The sequence below is a fragment of the Euleptes europaea genome, chromosome 2 (assembly GCF_029931775.1).
Source record: "Euleptes europaea isolate rEulEur1 chromosome 2, rEulEur1.hap1, whole genome shotgun sequence".
Lineage (NCBI taxonomy): Eukaryota > Metazoa > Chordata > Lepidosauria > Squamata > Sphaerodactylidae > Euleptes > Euleptes europaea.
In genome coordinates, this window is record NC_079313.1 from 71,131,262 (window position 1) to 71,148,478 (window position 17,217).

General features: G+C 42.3%; 2 protein-coding genes across 2 annotated transcripts; both read left to right on the forward strand.

The window, feature by feature from the left end:
• The first annotated feature begins 48 nt into the window (after positions 1–48).
• On the forward strand, positions 49–13,521 carry TXNDC12 (thioredoxin domain containing 12). Its single transcript, XM_056845642.1, has 7 exons — positions 49–142; positions 2,591–2,651; positions 9,746–9,798; positions 10,880–10,953; positions 11,342–11,411; positions 11,500–11,583; positions 13,309–13,521. Exons 1-7 carry the CDS (start codon positions 49–51, stop codon positions 13,386–13,388), a joined length of 516 nt encoding a protein of 171 aa, XP_056701620.1. The 3' UTR covers positions 13,389–13,521.
• On the forward strand, positions 5,746–6,540 carry KTI12 (KTI12 chromatin associated homolog). The gene has a single exon (XM_056845641.1). It carries the CDS (start codon positions 5,746–5,748, stop codon positions 6,538–6,540), a length of 795 nt encoding a protein of 264 aa, XP_056701619.1.
• Positions 13,522–17,217: the final 3,696 nt, after the last annotated feature.

Consider the following 17,217-nt stretch of genomic DNA (forward strand, 5'->3'; position numbering starts at 1 on the left):
TCAGAGGTCTGCTGTGCTGGTCGGAGTAGAGAAGGTCCGGGTGGCATTATGAAGGTTCACTTAGCAGCGTTCTGTACTTTTTCTTTTTGCTTCTTCTGTCGATTGTTTGCTACAGTTTCGGCTGGGGAAGGACTTGCAAAGGGTTAGCCATCAATTTTCTTTCCTTTTAAAATTTCACTTGTCTGTTAAATTACTGTGCTTTGCAAACAATAAGCGGCAAGAATTTCATTCATCAATTGTAGTTTTTGAAGAACCTTTCGTGTCTTTGCAAGTATATAATCCTGTTTAAACGCTCTATCCGAAAGACGTTTTAGAGCCAGAGTGGTGGTTAAGAGCGGTGGGTCGGAGCCGTGGACTCAGATCTGGAGAACCGAGTTTGAGTCCCCGCTCCTCCACATGAGCGGCGGCTAATCTGGTGAACTGGATTTGTTTCCACTCTCCTACACATGAAGCCAGCTGGTTGACCTTGGGCTAGTCACACTCTCTCAGCCCCACCTACCTCGCAGGGGGTCTCTTGTGGGGAAGGGAAGGTGAGCGGGTTTGATTCTTCCTTAAGTGTTAGAGAAAGTCAGCATATAAAAATCAACTCTTCTTCTTTATTTATAGTCTGCCTTTCTCGCTGGGACTCAAGGCAGATTGTATAGGGAGCCTGTCAATATAAAATAATAATTCCCATAGGCCATTAATTAATGATGAGCAATGAAGAAAATGCATTCACTTCGTAGGAATAAAAAGGGGGAGAAATTTTAAAATGCAGTGCAAATAAAATTGTGAGCAAGTGTATAAAAAAAAAGGTTTTTGAGAAAAAACCTGCTATCTATTTATTCCATACCTGATCGCTTGGTGAAACTGAAATTAAATATTTTATATTTTAGAATAAATTTTAAGCACCCCTACGTTTAACTGTATAATCCACCAGAACACTCCTGCTAGTCTCAGGGGCTGTCAATCCACACTGGGGGCTGTCATTCCAGTCCCAGAACACTCCTGCTAGTCCCAGGGGCCGTCAATCCACCCCTGAGTAATGTACCTGGGCCTAGAGCCCTTAATGGAAAACCCATTCCACATTTTTTTCCAACCATGTTTGTGCTTTAATGTATTTCAATGGAGCCCATGCAAGTCAATGGGCAATCCTTGTTCTCATTATCTTCAATGGGCTGTGCATGCTCTCCCAGTGTTTGTAAAGGTCTAGCCTGTCATTTGTTTTAGTACACCTCTCCACCATATACTGGCACAACAAGGTCCGAAAATGATGACCTGACAAAAAAAATATGTTTTTTCCTTTGTTTTATTTTGTTGATATTTGGCCTGATGAACAGTTCTAGTGAACTCAAAAGCTTGAATACTGCTGTGTGCTGTTGGGTTGGTCCGAACAAAAGGTATTACATGGATTGTGTTTTTGTTTTTTACTTTTGGACTGACACAACTGTAATGAACTTGTTTAGTTAAAGATTAATATATAAACTCAGTCTTGAGTTCTACTATTTTCTTTATTAAGCTTTAGCTTGACATCAGGATGGGACCTTTTCAGTTATTTCAGCGTTGATCTTTTGCTTTCATGTAATTTTTGTTACACATACACTGCAACCCAATACATAGATGCATAGGGTTGGGTTACATACATTATTCTGACTGTCACGGTTGCTTGAGGCTCCTGAGAAACAGAACTTTTATCCCTTGAATATGTCCCTTATTTCAAAACAGGCTAACCCTCTATAATAGAGGTCAGTGTGCCACAGTCTTCCTTATTTATGAAATGTGTATATAGCCACGGTAAGGTTCTCAAGTAATGTCTAAGCTCAAGTAATAGCCAGAATTGTCTATTAGAGAAATGCTGTTCTCTGTGCTGTTCTGTTTGACAACCTGCAATTATTCAGCAATGACCCAATGTTTAAAAGTAGAGGTGAGAAATAAATATTGATATATGTATGTACATAGTTATTTATATTTCTTTTACATGCTTTTAACAGGATTGCTTCATAGAACTTTGTATCCTTTGGTCAATATTGTATGGTTACAAAATGTTAACTGTGCAGTCTGTAATGCTCTTTTACATATGGGTGCAAGATTAAATATAATAAAACAGCTAACAATTTAAAATGTAGTAGTTGTAATTTAACAACAACACTCGAGCAAGAAAGAAACATTAAAGGCACTTGCACAACAAAAGTATTTAGTATGTTTTTTATCCCACCCTTCCTCCAAGGAGCTCAGGGCAGCATATATCAGACTCCCCTTCTCTGTTTTACCCTCACAACAACTCTGTGAGATAAATTAGGGTGAGAGAGTGACTGGTTGGGAATTTGAACCTAGGTCTCCCACCATGCTGTCCTTAGGAGAGCTACATCTCTCTAAGTCCATTGAAGTCAATGGGCTTAGAAGGGCATAACTCTCCTTAGGATGGCACTGTCAGGTCCTGCTCCAACATTCTAAGTGTTGTATCATGCTAATTCAGATGTTTTAAGAAACATTATGATTACTTTTTAAATTAATGTATTCCATTATAGCTTATGTGCCTAACTAGGAGTAATTATTTGTACCTCTTGTGATTAATATATAGTAAATTATGTACCAAATTTTGCCTTCCAAGGTTTTGGAGATCACATTAACTGGCGGACACTAGAAGATGGGAAAAAGGAGGCAGAAGCAAGGTATGCAGTACAATAATTGTTGCAATTGTTAAGTAGGCTTGCTCTTTGGTAAAATCCATTGTTCTTGGTAAGACTTACTTCTACATAAATAGCATGAAAAGAATAATAATCAGCTGCTAAAATTGTGTGGCTGCAGTCCTATGCACATGATTGATTTGCAAGTTGTGAGACCCACATACCGCCTTTCTGTTTTGATAAGAGTATTTGGTAATTTCAGTTTTTCGTTTGGCGTCTATTGCAACTGGATCTGGCCTGGTAGAGTTTAGATGTATGAGATTTTGGTCTGGTAGACTGAGAAGTGTGTTGTTATTTTGTGCTTGGGGTTGGATTTAATTTGTATGAGAGACATCTTGCAGTTTTAATTAACTCTTCATGTCTTGAAATGGAAATTACAACATTTATGTAATTTCTAACAAAGATATGTAATATGTCCCTTCAATCAGCCTCTGTACCAGAGGACTGGAGAATGGCCAATGTCACACCCATGTATAAAAAAGGTTCCAGGGGGGACCCAGGAAATTACAGGCCAGTTAGCTTAACGTCTGTTCCGGGTAAATTAGTGGAAAGCATTATTAAAGATAGAATTGTCAAGCATATAGAAGGGCAAGGTCTGCTGGGCAAAACCCGACATGGCTTCTGTAAGGGTAGGTCCTGTCTCACTAACCTATTAGAGTTTTTTGAAAGCATCAATAAGCATGTGGACAGGAATGAGTCTGTGGATATTGTGTATTTGGATTTCCAAAAAGCGTTTGACAAAGTCCCCCACCAAAGACTGCTAAGCAAACTTCATAGTCATGGGATAAGAGGACCAGTCCTCTTATGGACTGAGCTGGCTGAAAAAATAGGAAGCAGAGAGTAGGAATCAATAGTCAGTTCTCACAATGGCGGGGTGTGAGCAGTGGGGTGCCTCAGGGATCTGTTTTGGGACCCGTGCTTTTCAACCCGTTCATCAATGACCTGGAGTTGGGGTTAAACAGTGAAGTAGCCAAGTTTGCAGATGACACCAAATTATTTAGGGTGGTTAAAACAAAATCGGACTGTGAAGAGCTCCAGAAGGATCTCTGCATACTGGAAGAATGGGCATTAAAATGGCAAATGAGATTCAATGTAAGTGTAAAGTGATGCATATTGGGGCAAAACATCCCAACTTCACATATACACTGATGGGATCTGTGCTGGCAGCGACAGACCAAGAAAGGGATCTTGGGGTGGTAGTGGATAGCTCAATGAAGATGTCAACCTAGTGTGCGGCTGCTGTAAAAAAGGCAAATTCTATTCTGGCCATAATTAGACGAGGAATAGAAAATAAAACTGCTGATATCATACTGCCCCTGTACAAATCTATGGTGAGACCACACTTGGAATACTGTGTACAGTTCTGGTCACCACACCTAAAAAAGGATATTACAGAGCTTGAGGAGGTGCAGAAAAGAGCAACCAAACTGATTAGGGGACTAGAGCAACTGTCCTATGGGGAGCGGTTAGGACACTTGGGGCTGTTTAGCTTGGAAAGAAGGCGGCTAAGGGGAGACATGATAGAGGTCTATAAAATTATGCATGGTTTGGAGAGAGTGGACAGGGAGGTTTTTCTCCCTCTCCCATAATACTAGAACACGGGGTCATCTGCTTAAGCTGGAGGGTGAGAGATTCAAAACAGATAAAAGGAAGTATTTTTTCACACAACGCATAGTTAAATTGTGGAACTCCCTGCCCCAGGATGTGGTGATGGCTGCCAGCTTGGAGGGCTTTAAGAGGGGAGTGGACATATTAATGGAGGAGAGGGGTATTCATGGCTGTTAGTTAGAATGGATACTAGTCATGCTGCATACCTATTCTCTCTAGTATCAGAGGAGCATGCCTATTATTTTGGGTGCGGTGGAACACAGGCAGGATGGTGCTTCAGTCATCTTGTTAGTGGCTTCCTAGAGGCACCTGGTTGGCCACTGTGTGAACAGACTGCTGGACTTGATGGGTCTTGGTCTGATCCAGCAGGGCCTTTCTTATGTGTGCCAGAGTTGAATGCACTTAAGTACTGTGACATACAATTAAAACTTTGTGCTTTTAGTACTTACCTATGGGATTGAGTGACAAGTGTTAAGGAGAAGAGTGTATCTCATGAGTCAGGAAAGAAGATCCATTGCAGAATCAAGAAGTTGTGTTTGTAATGAATTAATGCACAGTGAGGTGACAGCTGGCTAGTTGGGAACCAGCCCAGTGATGCAGGATCTCTGGTCCTGTGCCTTTTTTATAGCAGCAAGAATCAGAAAGATTGACTGGAAGGAAAAAACACCTCATATCTGATGGAGGGGCCAAGAGCCAGCTGGAGAGAGGTGCCATCCGCTCCTCCTTGCTGGCCTCATCTAGGCCAAAGAGCTCTGGGCACAGGGGAGCTGGCAAGGAGGTGTACAATTACCACTATGTTCCCCCTTGTGTGCTGTGGCCAAGCCCCTGGGTGCTGTCATGGCTCTCTTCATCAGCCAGGCAAGGCCTGGTTTGGCAGGACCAGGGTGGGTGTAGCCAGTAAGGAGGGGTATGGGCACAGGGCAGCTTGTGAGAGGAAGCACAGCAGGTGTCGTGCACTGGCCCAGGAATAAGGCTCCGGGCTTAACCCACCGGCCTGGTGCAGTGGGGCCCGCAGCATGGTGCTGCCTCCTTTTTTTCTGCCCAGCCAGTTGTTCAGCCCTCCATCCGATGGGGAGGGGGATACCCGGGCCTTTTCCTAGGCCCCTCTTGGCAAGCCACCAAATTCTACACAGCTGCCCGGTTGCCTGGGATTCTTTGGAAGACTTTTCAAAAAAGCAAAACCCCAATACACCCTGACGCCAGGAAGGCTTGACTTCTTGAAACGTTTAGCGTCGCGCAGCTGCCCTGCGGAAGCCTCGCCCTTCAGGGGCAAGAGGGCAGCCACGTGCTTCTTAGTTCCGGTCCCTTCCGAGGCCGTTGCCAGGCGGTGGGCGGGGCCTTTCCGTGACTGAGTCCTTTGCTCCGCCAGTCACCCGCTTGGCCGCCCCGCTCTCTTTCCCCTCCCCGGAAGAGGCGGGGACTCGCGACCCCTCCGGCCGCTGGCCTCCTGAGCGAGAGAGGCGCGGCAGCCATGCCGCTGGTGATACTGTGCGGACTGCCGGGGAGCGGCAAGAGCAGGCGGGCCGAAGAGCTGCGGGAGGCGCTGAGCGCCCAGGAGGAGGAGGAGGGCGGCGGCGGCGAGGAGCGGCGGGTTTTCCTGGTGGCGGAAGGAGAGGCGGCGGCGGGGGGAGGCGGCGGCCGGGCTGCGTTGCGGGCGGAGGCGGAGCGGCGGCTGAGCCGGCGGGACGTGGTGGTGGTGGACGCGGGCAACGAGCTGAAGAGCTTCCGCTACGAGCTCTACTGCCTGAGCAAGCAGGCGGGGACCCCGCACTGCCTCGTGCTGTGCCCCGGGGGCGCGCCCCGCCCCGACCGGCCTGCCCTGGAGGCCCCGGACCCGCGCCACCGCTGGGACCGGCCCCTCTTCGCGGCCCCCGCCGACCCCGCCCGGCCCCTCCCGCTGCCGGAGATCCGCGCCGCCCTCTTCGAGCGCCGCCCGCCGCCCGCCAACCGGTCCACGCGCGCCCAGCCCCTGCAGGCCGCCGCCTTCCTCCACCAGCTCGACCGCCTCACCCAGGACGCGGTGGCCGCCCTCATGGCCGCGCAGAGGGGCGGCGCCCAGCCCGGCCAGCTCGTCCCGCTGGCCGTCGACGGGCTGGGCCAAGGATCGCCGGGGCTGCTGCTGCGCCGGCCGGTCAGCCTGGCGGAGCTCAGCAGGCTCCGCAGACAGTTCCTCACCTATGCCAAGATGCATCCTGGAGAAGGAGAAGGCCATCTGCCCCGGCTGGGCAGCATGTTCTTGCAGTACTTGAACAGCAACCTGCAATGAGGAGCCCTCTTTCCCCCGCGGTCAGGGGGCGAAGCTGATTCTGTTTGGCCTGCGACTTGTTCTGGGCACGCGGAGCAACGGAGCCATTCGCCGGCTAGCAACACAACCGGCAAGCCTGGATCAGCGGATTATCAGTTTCTTCATAAACTGCTGCACTGGATTAATGAGGGAAATGGCGTTGACCTAATGAAGGATGACCACTGCACCATGTCTCTATACTGGAACGCTTCGTAGCAGGCAGCTGGATACCTCCAAATATAACCCATAGCCTCTTGTCTTTTTTAAAAAAAATATTTTGTTTTGATTAATGTTTGTAACTGAGGTGCCCCCATGTATGGTTGCAATTGAGAAGCATGTAGATATTGACCTATTAATAGGGAGTCTGGTAAATATATATTCTGAGTGCAGTGGTTTGAAATACATACTGGAAGAAAGCAGTAAAGAAGAAAGCATACTGGAAAATTCGCTGAATTTTATTATGTTTACTTTCTTTATAGCCCACTTTTTTCATTGAGGCTCAAGGTCTTAAGCAGAGAGCAAACTATGAAGTAGAAATTGCTTTAGGAAGCAACTACGTCAACATGCTGTTGAGCATCCAGAGCACAGCAGTTACATATTCCTGGACACTTCAAATACTTTTCTAATGGGCACATAAATTAGAACAAGGAAATTCCAGAATGGAGGCCCATGATACTGAATCTGTTTTTCCCCTCAGGAATTGGATCCCCAAATTTAAATGGATGTACAAATTCTGGAAGAAGTTTACATTTTCTTTTATTCAGTATTGTGGCTCATTAAATAAAACTGTTTTTAAACAGACTTCTGCTTTTTTCCCCCAAGGTACACTTATTGGGAACTAATCTTAGCAGTGAGCAGTCTCAGACATAGTATCTATTATAATTCTTCTGCTAGTGATGGGTTTTCTTAGAATTATTTTGTTAATATGTTCTGTGCACTTTCATGGGAAAACATATAGGATGCTATCCTTTCCCACATCAGTGCAGTAAAGCGCAAAACAATTACACAGCAGTAAAAGGAAGCATTTCTCTGATGTGGGTAAGGAGCAGTCTAAACAAGCATAATGGAGGGGGAATAGCAGATGGGAAGAATGAAGGGAATGACTCTTCATGTATTCACTCAAAAGGAAGACAACCCTGAATGTGTTGCTCCCCTAAAAAAAACAAACTACAGAAGGTTTATTATACTTTATAATATGTATGCAGATTTAAGACGGACCATTTTCTTGAATGCTCATGTGGAGGGAAAAAACTAGGCTTTCTTTCTAGTAAATAAAGTATTTGGTCACAAAGAAAGTTTGGAATGCAGATGTCACCATGCAATCCTAAGGGGGAGCAAGGTGCCATAGGAGCCGGTGTGACCACACCGGCATCTGTGCCACTATGTGCTGTGATAAGTGGTGCCTACGCCAGCACAGGTCACTTACACCAGCTCTGGGAAGCAACGCAGCAGCATGGGCCTCAGTGGCGGTGTAGTCCCAACAAAAAACCCCATGCATGCATCCGGGGGACATTCTGGGGTAGAGTTGCCTTTAGGCAGCTTCCAAGCCCCTTTTGGCCCAGGAACACCCTTCTACGTTACAGCAAAATAGCTGGTGTAGCCCTGTGAAACTCCATGGTGGAGTTTCACAGGTTTTTGAATTTCATTTCATTTATTTTGTTCTGGCCGGGAAGCCTCTAAGGAGGTGGTGCGACTGTGCCATTCATGCCTTGCAACTAACTACCCCCCTTAGGATTAGGCTGTTAGTCCTCACATTTCTGACTAGCCACTTAGAACCGCCTAAATTTTTCTGCTCACCTCTGGCAAACACCAGTGACTAAGGATGGTTGTTACATTATACTTGAAAATCATAGGCCCTACAAGTCACTTGAATATCTACAGGCTAATTCATAGGAAAACATTTTTAGGTATTTGGGACCTAGTTGCTACTTAAATATATTCATGGTAGCACTTGCCATTAAACCCATTTGTTTTTACTGAAAGACTCTAACAACTGTTGCCTATTTGTTGCTATTATAAAGAAATGTTCCCCATGGAAGGGAAAAGTTGCATTAAAAGGTACACATATGGGCATGTTTAATAGCAGCACAATCCTATGCGGTTACTCCAATTTGATCTCATTGATTTCATTGGATTTAGAATACCTGCATAGGATTGTGCTGTACAGCACCTTCTGAAGCTGCAAAGAAGTTTGGTAATGTTCTGAAAACTTTCACTGGAATGCAGGGTTTTTTTAGTAGTGGCAGTAAGTAAAGTGTTGGAAATAGTTTGTATTTAGTACAGCTATATATTCAAGAAAAAGAGCCTCGCAGTTTCATACTTCAGAATTTAAGTAGCTTTACCATCTTCGTACTAGACAGCAAAAGAAAACCCCGTTTTATTTTTTACTTCATTTATGCCTCACTTTCCCCCCCAATGGAAACCCCAAGCACCTAGCTTATATCATTCTCCATTTTATCCTCACAACAGCCCTGTGAGGTAGGTTAGATTGAGAGTGTGTAACTGGCCTGAGGTCACAGAGTAAGCTTCCATGGAAGTTGATGATTGAAATGTGGTTCTCCCAGTTCCTCGTCTTAACACTGACCCCTACACCACCCTGGCCCAAAGCATATGATTTATTAATGGTATCTCAGTATGATGCTTTTCACTGTTCATTGTGGAGATGACAGAAAATTGCTGGAGTGTTTGGAAGAATGAATAGAAAAATGGCTGCAAGTTAACTAGACATTAGTGAAATCAGTTGGCATCTGCTTATTCCAGCACAGAATTATCTTCAGCACAGTAAGGCAAAGTATTTATAAGCTGAATTAGTGCAGGAAGACACATCATTATATAATTGCTGGTAAACTGAATACTTTTGCCCCTGGAGGGAGACCTAGTCAGGGCTCCTTCCCCACAGTTCTCATTGTGATAAGTAGGTTGTTGATAATGGATAGCATTTCAACTTAACTGGGTACTTGCTGCTGGCCTAAAGCAAATAGATTAGGTTGGAAAAAATTCCATTGTTATCCGTGAGATATAATTCCAAGCAAACATGCAAGTCTAGATGTGAAACATGATCAAGACGTCTTGATCTGGAAATAAAGCATCAATGAGATTTTCCTTATGGAAGCCATATTTAGAAATCATACATCAAGGGAGTAGAAATATATTAACTGTGTGTGTGTTTTCTTGGTCTTTTTTTCAGTGGATTGCCTGTCATGATAATCATTCACAAATCTTGGTGTGGTGCTTGTAAAGGTACGGTAAACTAACTTTCCTTGACAGCCATGACTACCTTACACTTTCAGTTCATAGGCTGTGATTCTAAGTGGAAAAGTCTTAACAGGAATTTTAGTTGATATTGTCTTTAAAAAAAAGTTCAGAGTATGCTCTGGTTTAAGTGTTAATATTTGATATGTAACTAGGTGGTAAAGTGTTGCCCCATGCCAATATGGTGGTGAAACTGAGGACTGTCTCTTAATTCAGTGTATTGGATTCAAATATAAAGTTCCTATTCAGCATAGACATTTTTCACTAGAAACAGTGGCCAGTACCTAACCCCCCTGGACTTGTCTGAAGGCATGTGGCAGAGAGCATTGTCCTATTATGTTCAAGTTACACTGTTTAGCAAATAGTTTTGGAATTGTGCTTTTTGTGTGTGTGCTGAAAAGATTGAAACAGCAGTCTTTTGTAGCATATGAACACCGGCTGTGTGTATGTGTATATATATATACACACACATTCTGAAGTGTAACATGACTATGCTTACAGTAGTTTTGAAATTATTATTTAGAAAATGTCTAGGTTGCTTTTCCTAAAAATGCAAGGCAGTGCACAGTTAAAAACGAAAAAACAGATCAACACCAACTAGCACAAAAGTCAGACCTCAGATTTATGTCCAAAGTCGAAATTTCAGGCACCCTCTGAAATTAACCAGCCTTAACCTTTCAGAGAGGTGATCTTGTCACAGCTTCAGATTCTGTCAACCCATTACACAGAAATGGTGCCATGCTGAAAGCAGCTGAGATGTGCACTGACTGACTGCAAAGAAGGGACAGCGAGCAAGAACCAGGAACTGGCACACAGATTCATTCAGGAAGAGATGGCCAATCAATAATTTAATTTCTTTTTTAAATTAATTAGTGACAATTAGTCATGCTTGTGTCCTATGATAATAGTGACACACATCAGTCGCAACTAATTAATGCTCTGTTGATTTCAATAGGATGAGCACAGCTAACTTTAGTGGGATCAGAGCACTTGTGTAGAAATTGTGTCACTTATTTTGTCATTGTTTTCACTATTGCCTAATTTAATGTCCTTTCTCTAATCTTCTTAGCTTTAAAACCAAAGTTTGCTGAATCAAAGGAAATCTCAGAACTTGCCCATAACTTTGTAATGGTCAACCTTGAGGTAAAGTCAGTTGCTGTGACACTAGAATGGAACAGTTTTGCATGTTTTATTTCACTTTGAATAGGGTTTCTGAGATTCACATAGATGCAGAACGTAGTTATAAGATACTGTTTGAATTTCTAAAGAAAACTGTTACTTGATCTTGTATATTATTTTGAACTGTTGTTGTCAGAATTGTGTCTTTCTGTTTTCACAAAAGAACACAGTGGACAAATTAAACAATTGCAGTAATTTGTCTTCTTTTCAAGGCATTTATTCCTAAAACTAAGCAACTAATGGATTTTTTAAAAAAGATAGGTAGTTTGATGGAAGTAAAGAAAACTTTTAAGATGGATTGTATATATGTAAGCAGTGGTAATGTTTCTTTATTGTCACCATTGATCTGCAGGATGAAGACGAACCAAAGGATGAAGCTTTTAGTCCTGATGGCGGCTACATTCCCAGAATCCTCTTCATGGGTAAGGCATATCAAAATTGTTGCTTTTTGCTCTTGGGTTTCCATTATTACCAATGCATGGATATTTAATTGTTCTCTCCATTTCACAGATCCCAGTGGAAATATCCATCCAGAAATCATAAATGAGAGAGGAAACCCAAGTTATAAGTATTTCTATACCAATGCTGAGCAAGGTATGAATGTATTCGGTCCAAATTGCATTCCAGATCAGTTGACTACTGCCATGGATAGCTTTCTGGTTATTTTGCTGCCAGATTTCCTTTTTAATAAGGATGGTGGAGGTAGAGATTGTACCTTGACACTGGCCTAACTAAGGGTAATAATCAGAGATCCCTGGCCATATACTGATGCTGCCTTTGGCTTCTGTAGTATAGTAACTGGAATCTAAAAGGCCGTGTGTGAACATCCAGGCATATGGCAGTTCTTTAAGATCTCACCATAGGAGTCTCAACATCCAGAATAACCACTTCTAGAGCCTAGGGGAATCTTTTAAGAGGTTTCCAGTTCAGCAGTGAGATTGGAGTCAGAAATAAAAATCACTAAGGCCTCCTTGCCAGTGGAGAAATGCATGGGGCTCTTTGGATCCTAGCTGACCATAGACACACACCTCTTTTAGATGGTAACAAAAAGGGTAAGGGCCACCTGACATACCACTTTGTCTTTGCAAATCTGCACCATCAGTAAGTTCTGCAGCTGGTCTACCACAGATGCAATTGGGCTGGATCCTTTGGGATGTGGTATGATATTCTGTTAAAGTGACCCGGGCTTTAGATCTCTTCTGCTCAGCTAGATATGAAAAGTATAGAGTTCATGTGAGTTATTTACAATCAGCTCTTGCAATGATATCACTGAGACTATTGGTGATAAATTGACATAAGTGATGTCCTTGTGTAGCCCTGTCAATATTTGCTTAATCTCTAATCATGTTTAAATACATAAAATTGTATGCCGTGTTGCTTGTCTTTACGGATCTGGTTTTGAATTAAGAGATTGAAGAACCTGTGTGAAAGCAGAAGAACTTGGGATTCATTTTGTATACCCCCTTACTTTGAACTTTTAGGACTATGATGTTATTATACTTAAAACACTGTGGCTGTTACTAGTTTTTCAGGGAAAACACACAATGAGACATGGGCAGCCCATTCCTGAAGGGGGGAGTGGATGTGTGGAGGCCAGGAGTGGCACAGCCACAACACCCCCACAGAGACTTTCCAGCCGCTGCAGAGAAAATAAAAGCAATTTAAATTGAAAAATGGGAGAAATGCCCCCATAGAAAATAGGACTACGCCACCAAAAAAGGTGGTGTAACAACACTGCAACTTGAGGAGGCGTTCTCAGGGCAAAAGGGGTTAGAATGCTGTCTAAAGGCAGCGTCACTCCTTCCCAGGACGCTGGCAGGGGAATTGCACCACTGGAATGCTGCCAGGAGGCAGCGCTGGCGGCGGAGCCCTGTGCAGCAGCGTGGTATCCCGGGGCTGGCGTGAATGTTCCCTGTACTGGCGTAAGGGCCCCTAATCCTGGGATAAATGGGCACTTACGCAGGTGCAGGGTCACGCCGGCTCCTATTCCAATTCGCCCTCCCCCCCTTCAGGGTTGCACTCCTAGGAGTCTTTCAGAAATTTTAAAACTACAGGAAAGGGTAGACAGTAAATTTTCCAATCCTATTATCTTGTCTTCTGTTGGGTAAAAGAGCACAGACAATGGTTGACCTTAAAATATGAAAAATGAAAGGGAAAAATGAAAAGGATTGTATCGGCAAATAAAATACTAATTACTTTTCATGTGTGCTTTCAAACTATAAGCTTTCCTTAGTACTTAACAATATTAATATCTTCTGTTATTCATCTGTTATATGAAATGAACCAAACATGAAGCATCTTTTATTCTTAATATTACAGTTATCCAAGGAATGAAGGAGGCTGAAGCAAAGCTGACAGGTGATGCTTTCAAGAAAAAACATCTTGGAGATGAATTATAATACAGCAGAGATGTGTTTTATATAAGTTTGAAATGTAAGATAATGACTTTTTATCCTTCCTAAATACTTACCAGAAAAGGAATTGTAGCTACACTGGGAAGACCTTTTCCTCTTGGTAACTTCTTAGATAAAATACTCTTTTTTCACATAATAAATAGAACTAAAGTATTATTTTCTCTCTTGTTTACACTGAGATGCCTATATAGAGGAGAAATTAAGCTAAATTTCTTGCATTATTTAATGAAACAATGCCTTGATCCTAACAGCATTTAAAAAAGAGTTTCACTGGGGTATAAGACGTAACTCTCCTTTTTAAATTGAATTTTTTTAAATATTAGGAAATGGCTGGTACATGATTTGTAGTGAGGACATTACTCTTACAGAATAATCCCCTTGACTGTTACTCTAAACATGCTTCCTAAGAAGTCCTCACTTCAGTAGGGACTTCCAGGGACTGCCTCTCCTACTACACCCCCTGAAGAACATTATGTTCATCTGATGCTAATCTGTTGGTGGTCCTGGTCCTAAGAGTGTGTGGCTGTCCTTGACAAGAGCCAGGGCTTTTTTGGCCCTGGCTCCGGCCTGGTGGAATGCTCTCCCTAGCAACATCAGGGCCCTGCGGGAACTTGAAAGAGTTCCACAGGGCCTGTAAGACAGAGCTTTTCCACCAGGCCTACAATTGAGGACAGATGCAGATGTCATCAGTGTTGGCCTCCCAACCCCCCCCCTTCTGTTTGTATGAATTAGAGGGGGCTTGTCTGTATCTGCCCTCTCTGTGAGTATTGTATTTTCGTGCCACCTGATATTTTAGATTATGTTTTAAATGGAGAATTACAGTTTTAACACTTTTAGAATTATAATGATTTGTATGTTGATTTTAATGTTGTTCCTCGCCCTGGCTTTGGCCAGGGAGGGTGAGCCAGAAATTGAAATAATAAATACTAATAAGTAATAAATGTTTAGGATTCCAATCTTGAGTTTTAATTCTTTCCCTGTGAATTTTAACCACATATGTGAGCCTTTTTACAAAGCCAAATACACTGACAATTCTGCCGTGGACACTTCATCATGTAGTTTTCTAGTCAGTTCAAGAAATAGCATGAAGAATATTGGATGTATAAATGTATCTCTCTTCTTATAGAACTGCCTGTTCTCTTGCTTGTGTTTAGCCAGAAATATAACTCTTACATTGTACGTTCATCTTTCCATTATTTTGTAAGCAGAAGAGAGTCAAATATTTTGTGCGTTACTACTTTTATTTGCTAAATGTTCTGGGTGGATACTTTTGTCTCATCACATTGTACTGTATTTTTGTACCTGGGTTTCAAAAAATGTACAATAAATTTTTTCTTATTTTTCACTTTTCCCTCAAATAACCTCTGTCTCTTTTAGGAATCATGGGTTTAGTATTGAAATTGTTGATTTCCTATTGAATGTCTCTTCTTTTTACCTTTCCCTTATTAAGTTTATACATAGGATATCTGTTGTCTTAATGTCCAATATTGAACATTAAGTGATCATAGTTGCAGTACTGAGAACACATTTCTGGGAGAAAGCCCCATTGGGTAACATGGGACTTACTTCTGAGCAAACCTGTTGAGGATTGCTCCTTATGTCACTAATATTTGTTCTTAGCATTTTATGACTCTTCAGTTGTTCTGAAGCTCCACTTCAGCAAAATTAATGGAAAAGGCCATTGTCTAAAAAGTATTCATTCTCATTGTACAAAAATATTGTTTCATTCTAAACAGATTTTCACCTCTTAAACTGAATAGCTATTGTACATTGAACACCTAATATGTTTGTTGCACACAAAGGCAAGCTACACTGTATTCTAGCCAAATGAAGAGACAACTACTTCTGAACATATTTTCCTTTTTCAAAGGCTAGATTGCAAAATGCATATTCTGTAGTAAATTTTGCTGTTCAACGTCCCTCTTAATATTATCTAATAAGGATTATGGCTTTTAATCTTTTAACACTTAAAGAAAAAAAGCCTTCATGGTAAAAATATTTAATGTTTGTAAAATTTATTTGTTCAAAGGGCAGTTTCTCCTTTTTTCCCACTGGTTTTTCAGGATCTCTCTTGAGCTCATTTCTTTTCATCTGAAGATTGGCTGACGTTGAGTCAAATGTGCAGTGACCTTCCCAAGAAGGTGCACAAAAGCTCTGTGCAATTAGATTCACTCAGAGTGCTGCATTAATGTCTTCTGCTGTTGTCTCTTGGGGCTGGTTTACACATGAGTACCCTCACCCTTTGCAATTTCATCATAACAGTGTGGACTGCCAGCTGAGGTTATCCGGAGGCACTATTTATGTAAACTAGTAGTTGCACATAAGATATGCGCACACACAGGCCATGAGTTGCAAAATTATTGCAACCTCCATTGGATTGATTGCCTATGGACACACTCTCTAGAGGCTCTGGTACCTACAAATGTACTTCCATATGAGTGTGGCCCAGTAGGAGCTAGGGGAGCAGGCCATGAGCTTGTAGTTGTTACTGTGGTTTCAGTATGTGTAGTGTACTAACGTCAACTTTTGCATTTGCTGTAGTGTATTTCTACTCTAGTTCTTCCTATCGTGCCTCTTTTGGTTTAAATTCTTCTTGGGAAGAAAGGATGAAATCTGTTGTGGAACCTTCTGTGGATTTATTTACATTGTAAAAAAATTACTTTACCAAAAAATAATAATTGCTAAACTGCATAAATGCATCAGCTTGGAAAGTTGTTTAAAATAACTTTTAAAAAGGGGATACCCTACAGTTTACCACCAGGTGGAGTAGCCTGTCTGCTCATTGCAGCTACAATATATAATTTAATAAACCAACAAATATATTTTATGTCCTATGTCTGTGATTCCCTCAAGTGGTGAGCCTGTTCACGGGAGCCTGGTTTACTAGCTAATCAAACCAAGAGGCCAAAAAAGAGGCCACTCGAGCCAAACACAAATGAGTATTATTGATGGTTCCTTCCCCCCCCTTTCATGAAATATTCCTTTCTTACTGTCAGGCCTCTTTGAAATATGTGGGATTGGGGGAGGGCTTTTTGAGGGGAAATATGGGGCATTTTGTATGTTTAGTGTTGTTAATCTCCCATGTATGCTTTTGTAAAAATCTATTGCTTTCCTTTGTAGCAGAAGGAAACTGCCCACTTTTTAGAAAATATAATTACCTCTCAAATACATGTTCACTGAAGCTGCACACATATATGCAGTGATTTAAAAAATCACACTGAATAATCTAGAATTTGGAAAGACTGAATTTTTCAAAATGATAAAAACCTCAAGTGTAAGATTTTGACAATCCGTAATTCCTAAACGTCTTTTTATGTTTTCTGGAAAGTGGTTAAAATGGAGATGTGAGAGACAGGCAAAACCTCCGTTGCCACGAGGTACAGACACAGTGTTGTTTTTGTATGGCTTGTGTTTGTATTCAAACTGCTGTTTTTGTGCAGCAGTGGGTTGTGGGCTCCAGGGCCTTGCAAATTCAATACTAGTAGAGTGGGTGGGTGTGAAAAACAAATTACTTGTAGCTTGCAATGTAGATCCTATCTGACTGCAGGGGAATTGCAGTCACATGCACACCTGCAGCTGCATTTGCCGTATGTGAAAGACAGAATTATATACTGAAATCTACTTTTATAGCTCTCTTAATAGCGTTGGTGGGAGGGGAAATGTGTACATACCTGTTGCTAGGTAGCATATAGTGAAGCTCAGCATGTAGCGTGGGATGTGTTATTGAGTGCACCTTAAGTATATAGGGGTTGCCATAATGCTGGTGGCACCAGGTTTATAGCTCTTATATGTATGTATATGTGTTCCTGGGACA

What these genes read in the sequence shown, in the direction of transcription:
- TXNDC12 (XM_056845642.1), top strand. Translation starts at nt 49, where the DNA reads ATGAAGGTTCACTTAGCAGCGTTCTGTACTTTTTCTTTTTGCTTCTTC. An exon ending in TTGTAATGGTCAACCTTGAG is followed by an intron (nt 10,954 to 11,341) that starts GTAAAGTCAGTT and finishes ATTGATCTGCAG; the next exon opens with GATGAAGACGAACCAAAGGA. An exon ending in CTATACCAATGCTGAGCAAG is followed by an intron (nt 11,584 to 13,308) that starts GTATGAATGTAT and finishes TTAATATTACAG; the next exon opens with TTATCCAAGGAATGAAGGAG.
- KTI12 (XM_056845641.1), top strand. Translation starts at nt 5,746, where the DNA reads ATGCCGCTGGTGATACTGTGCGGACTGCCGGGGAGCGGCAAGAGCAGG.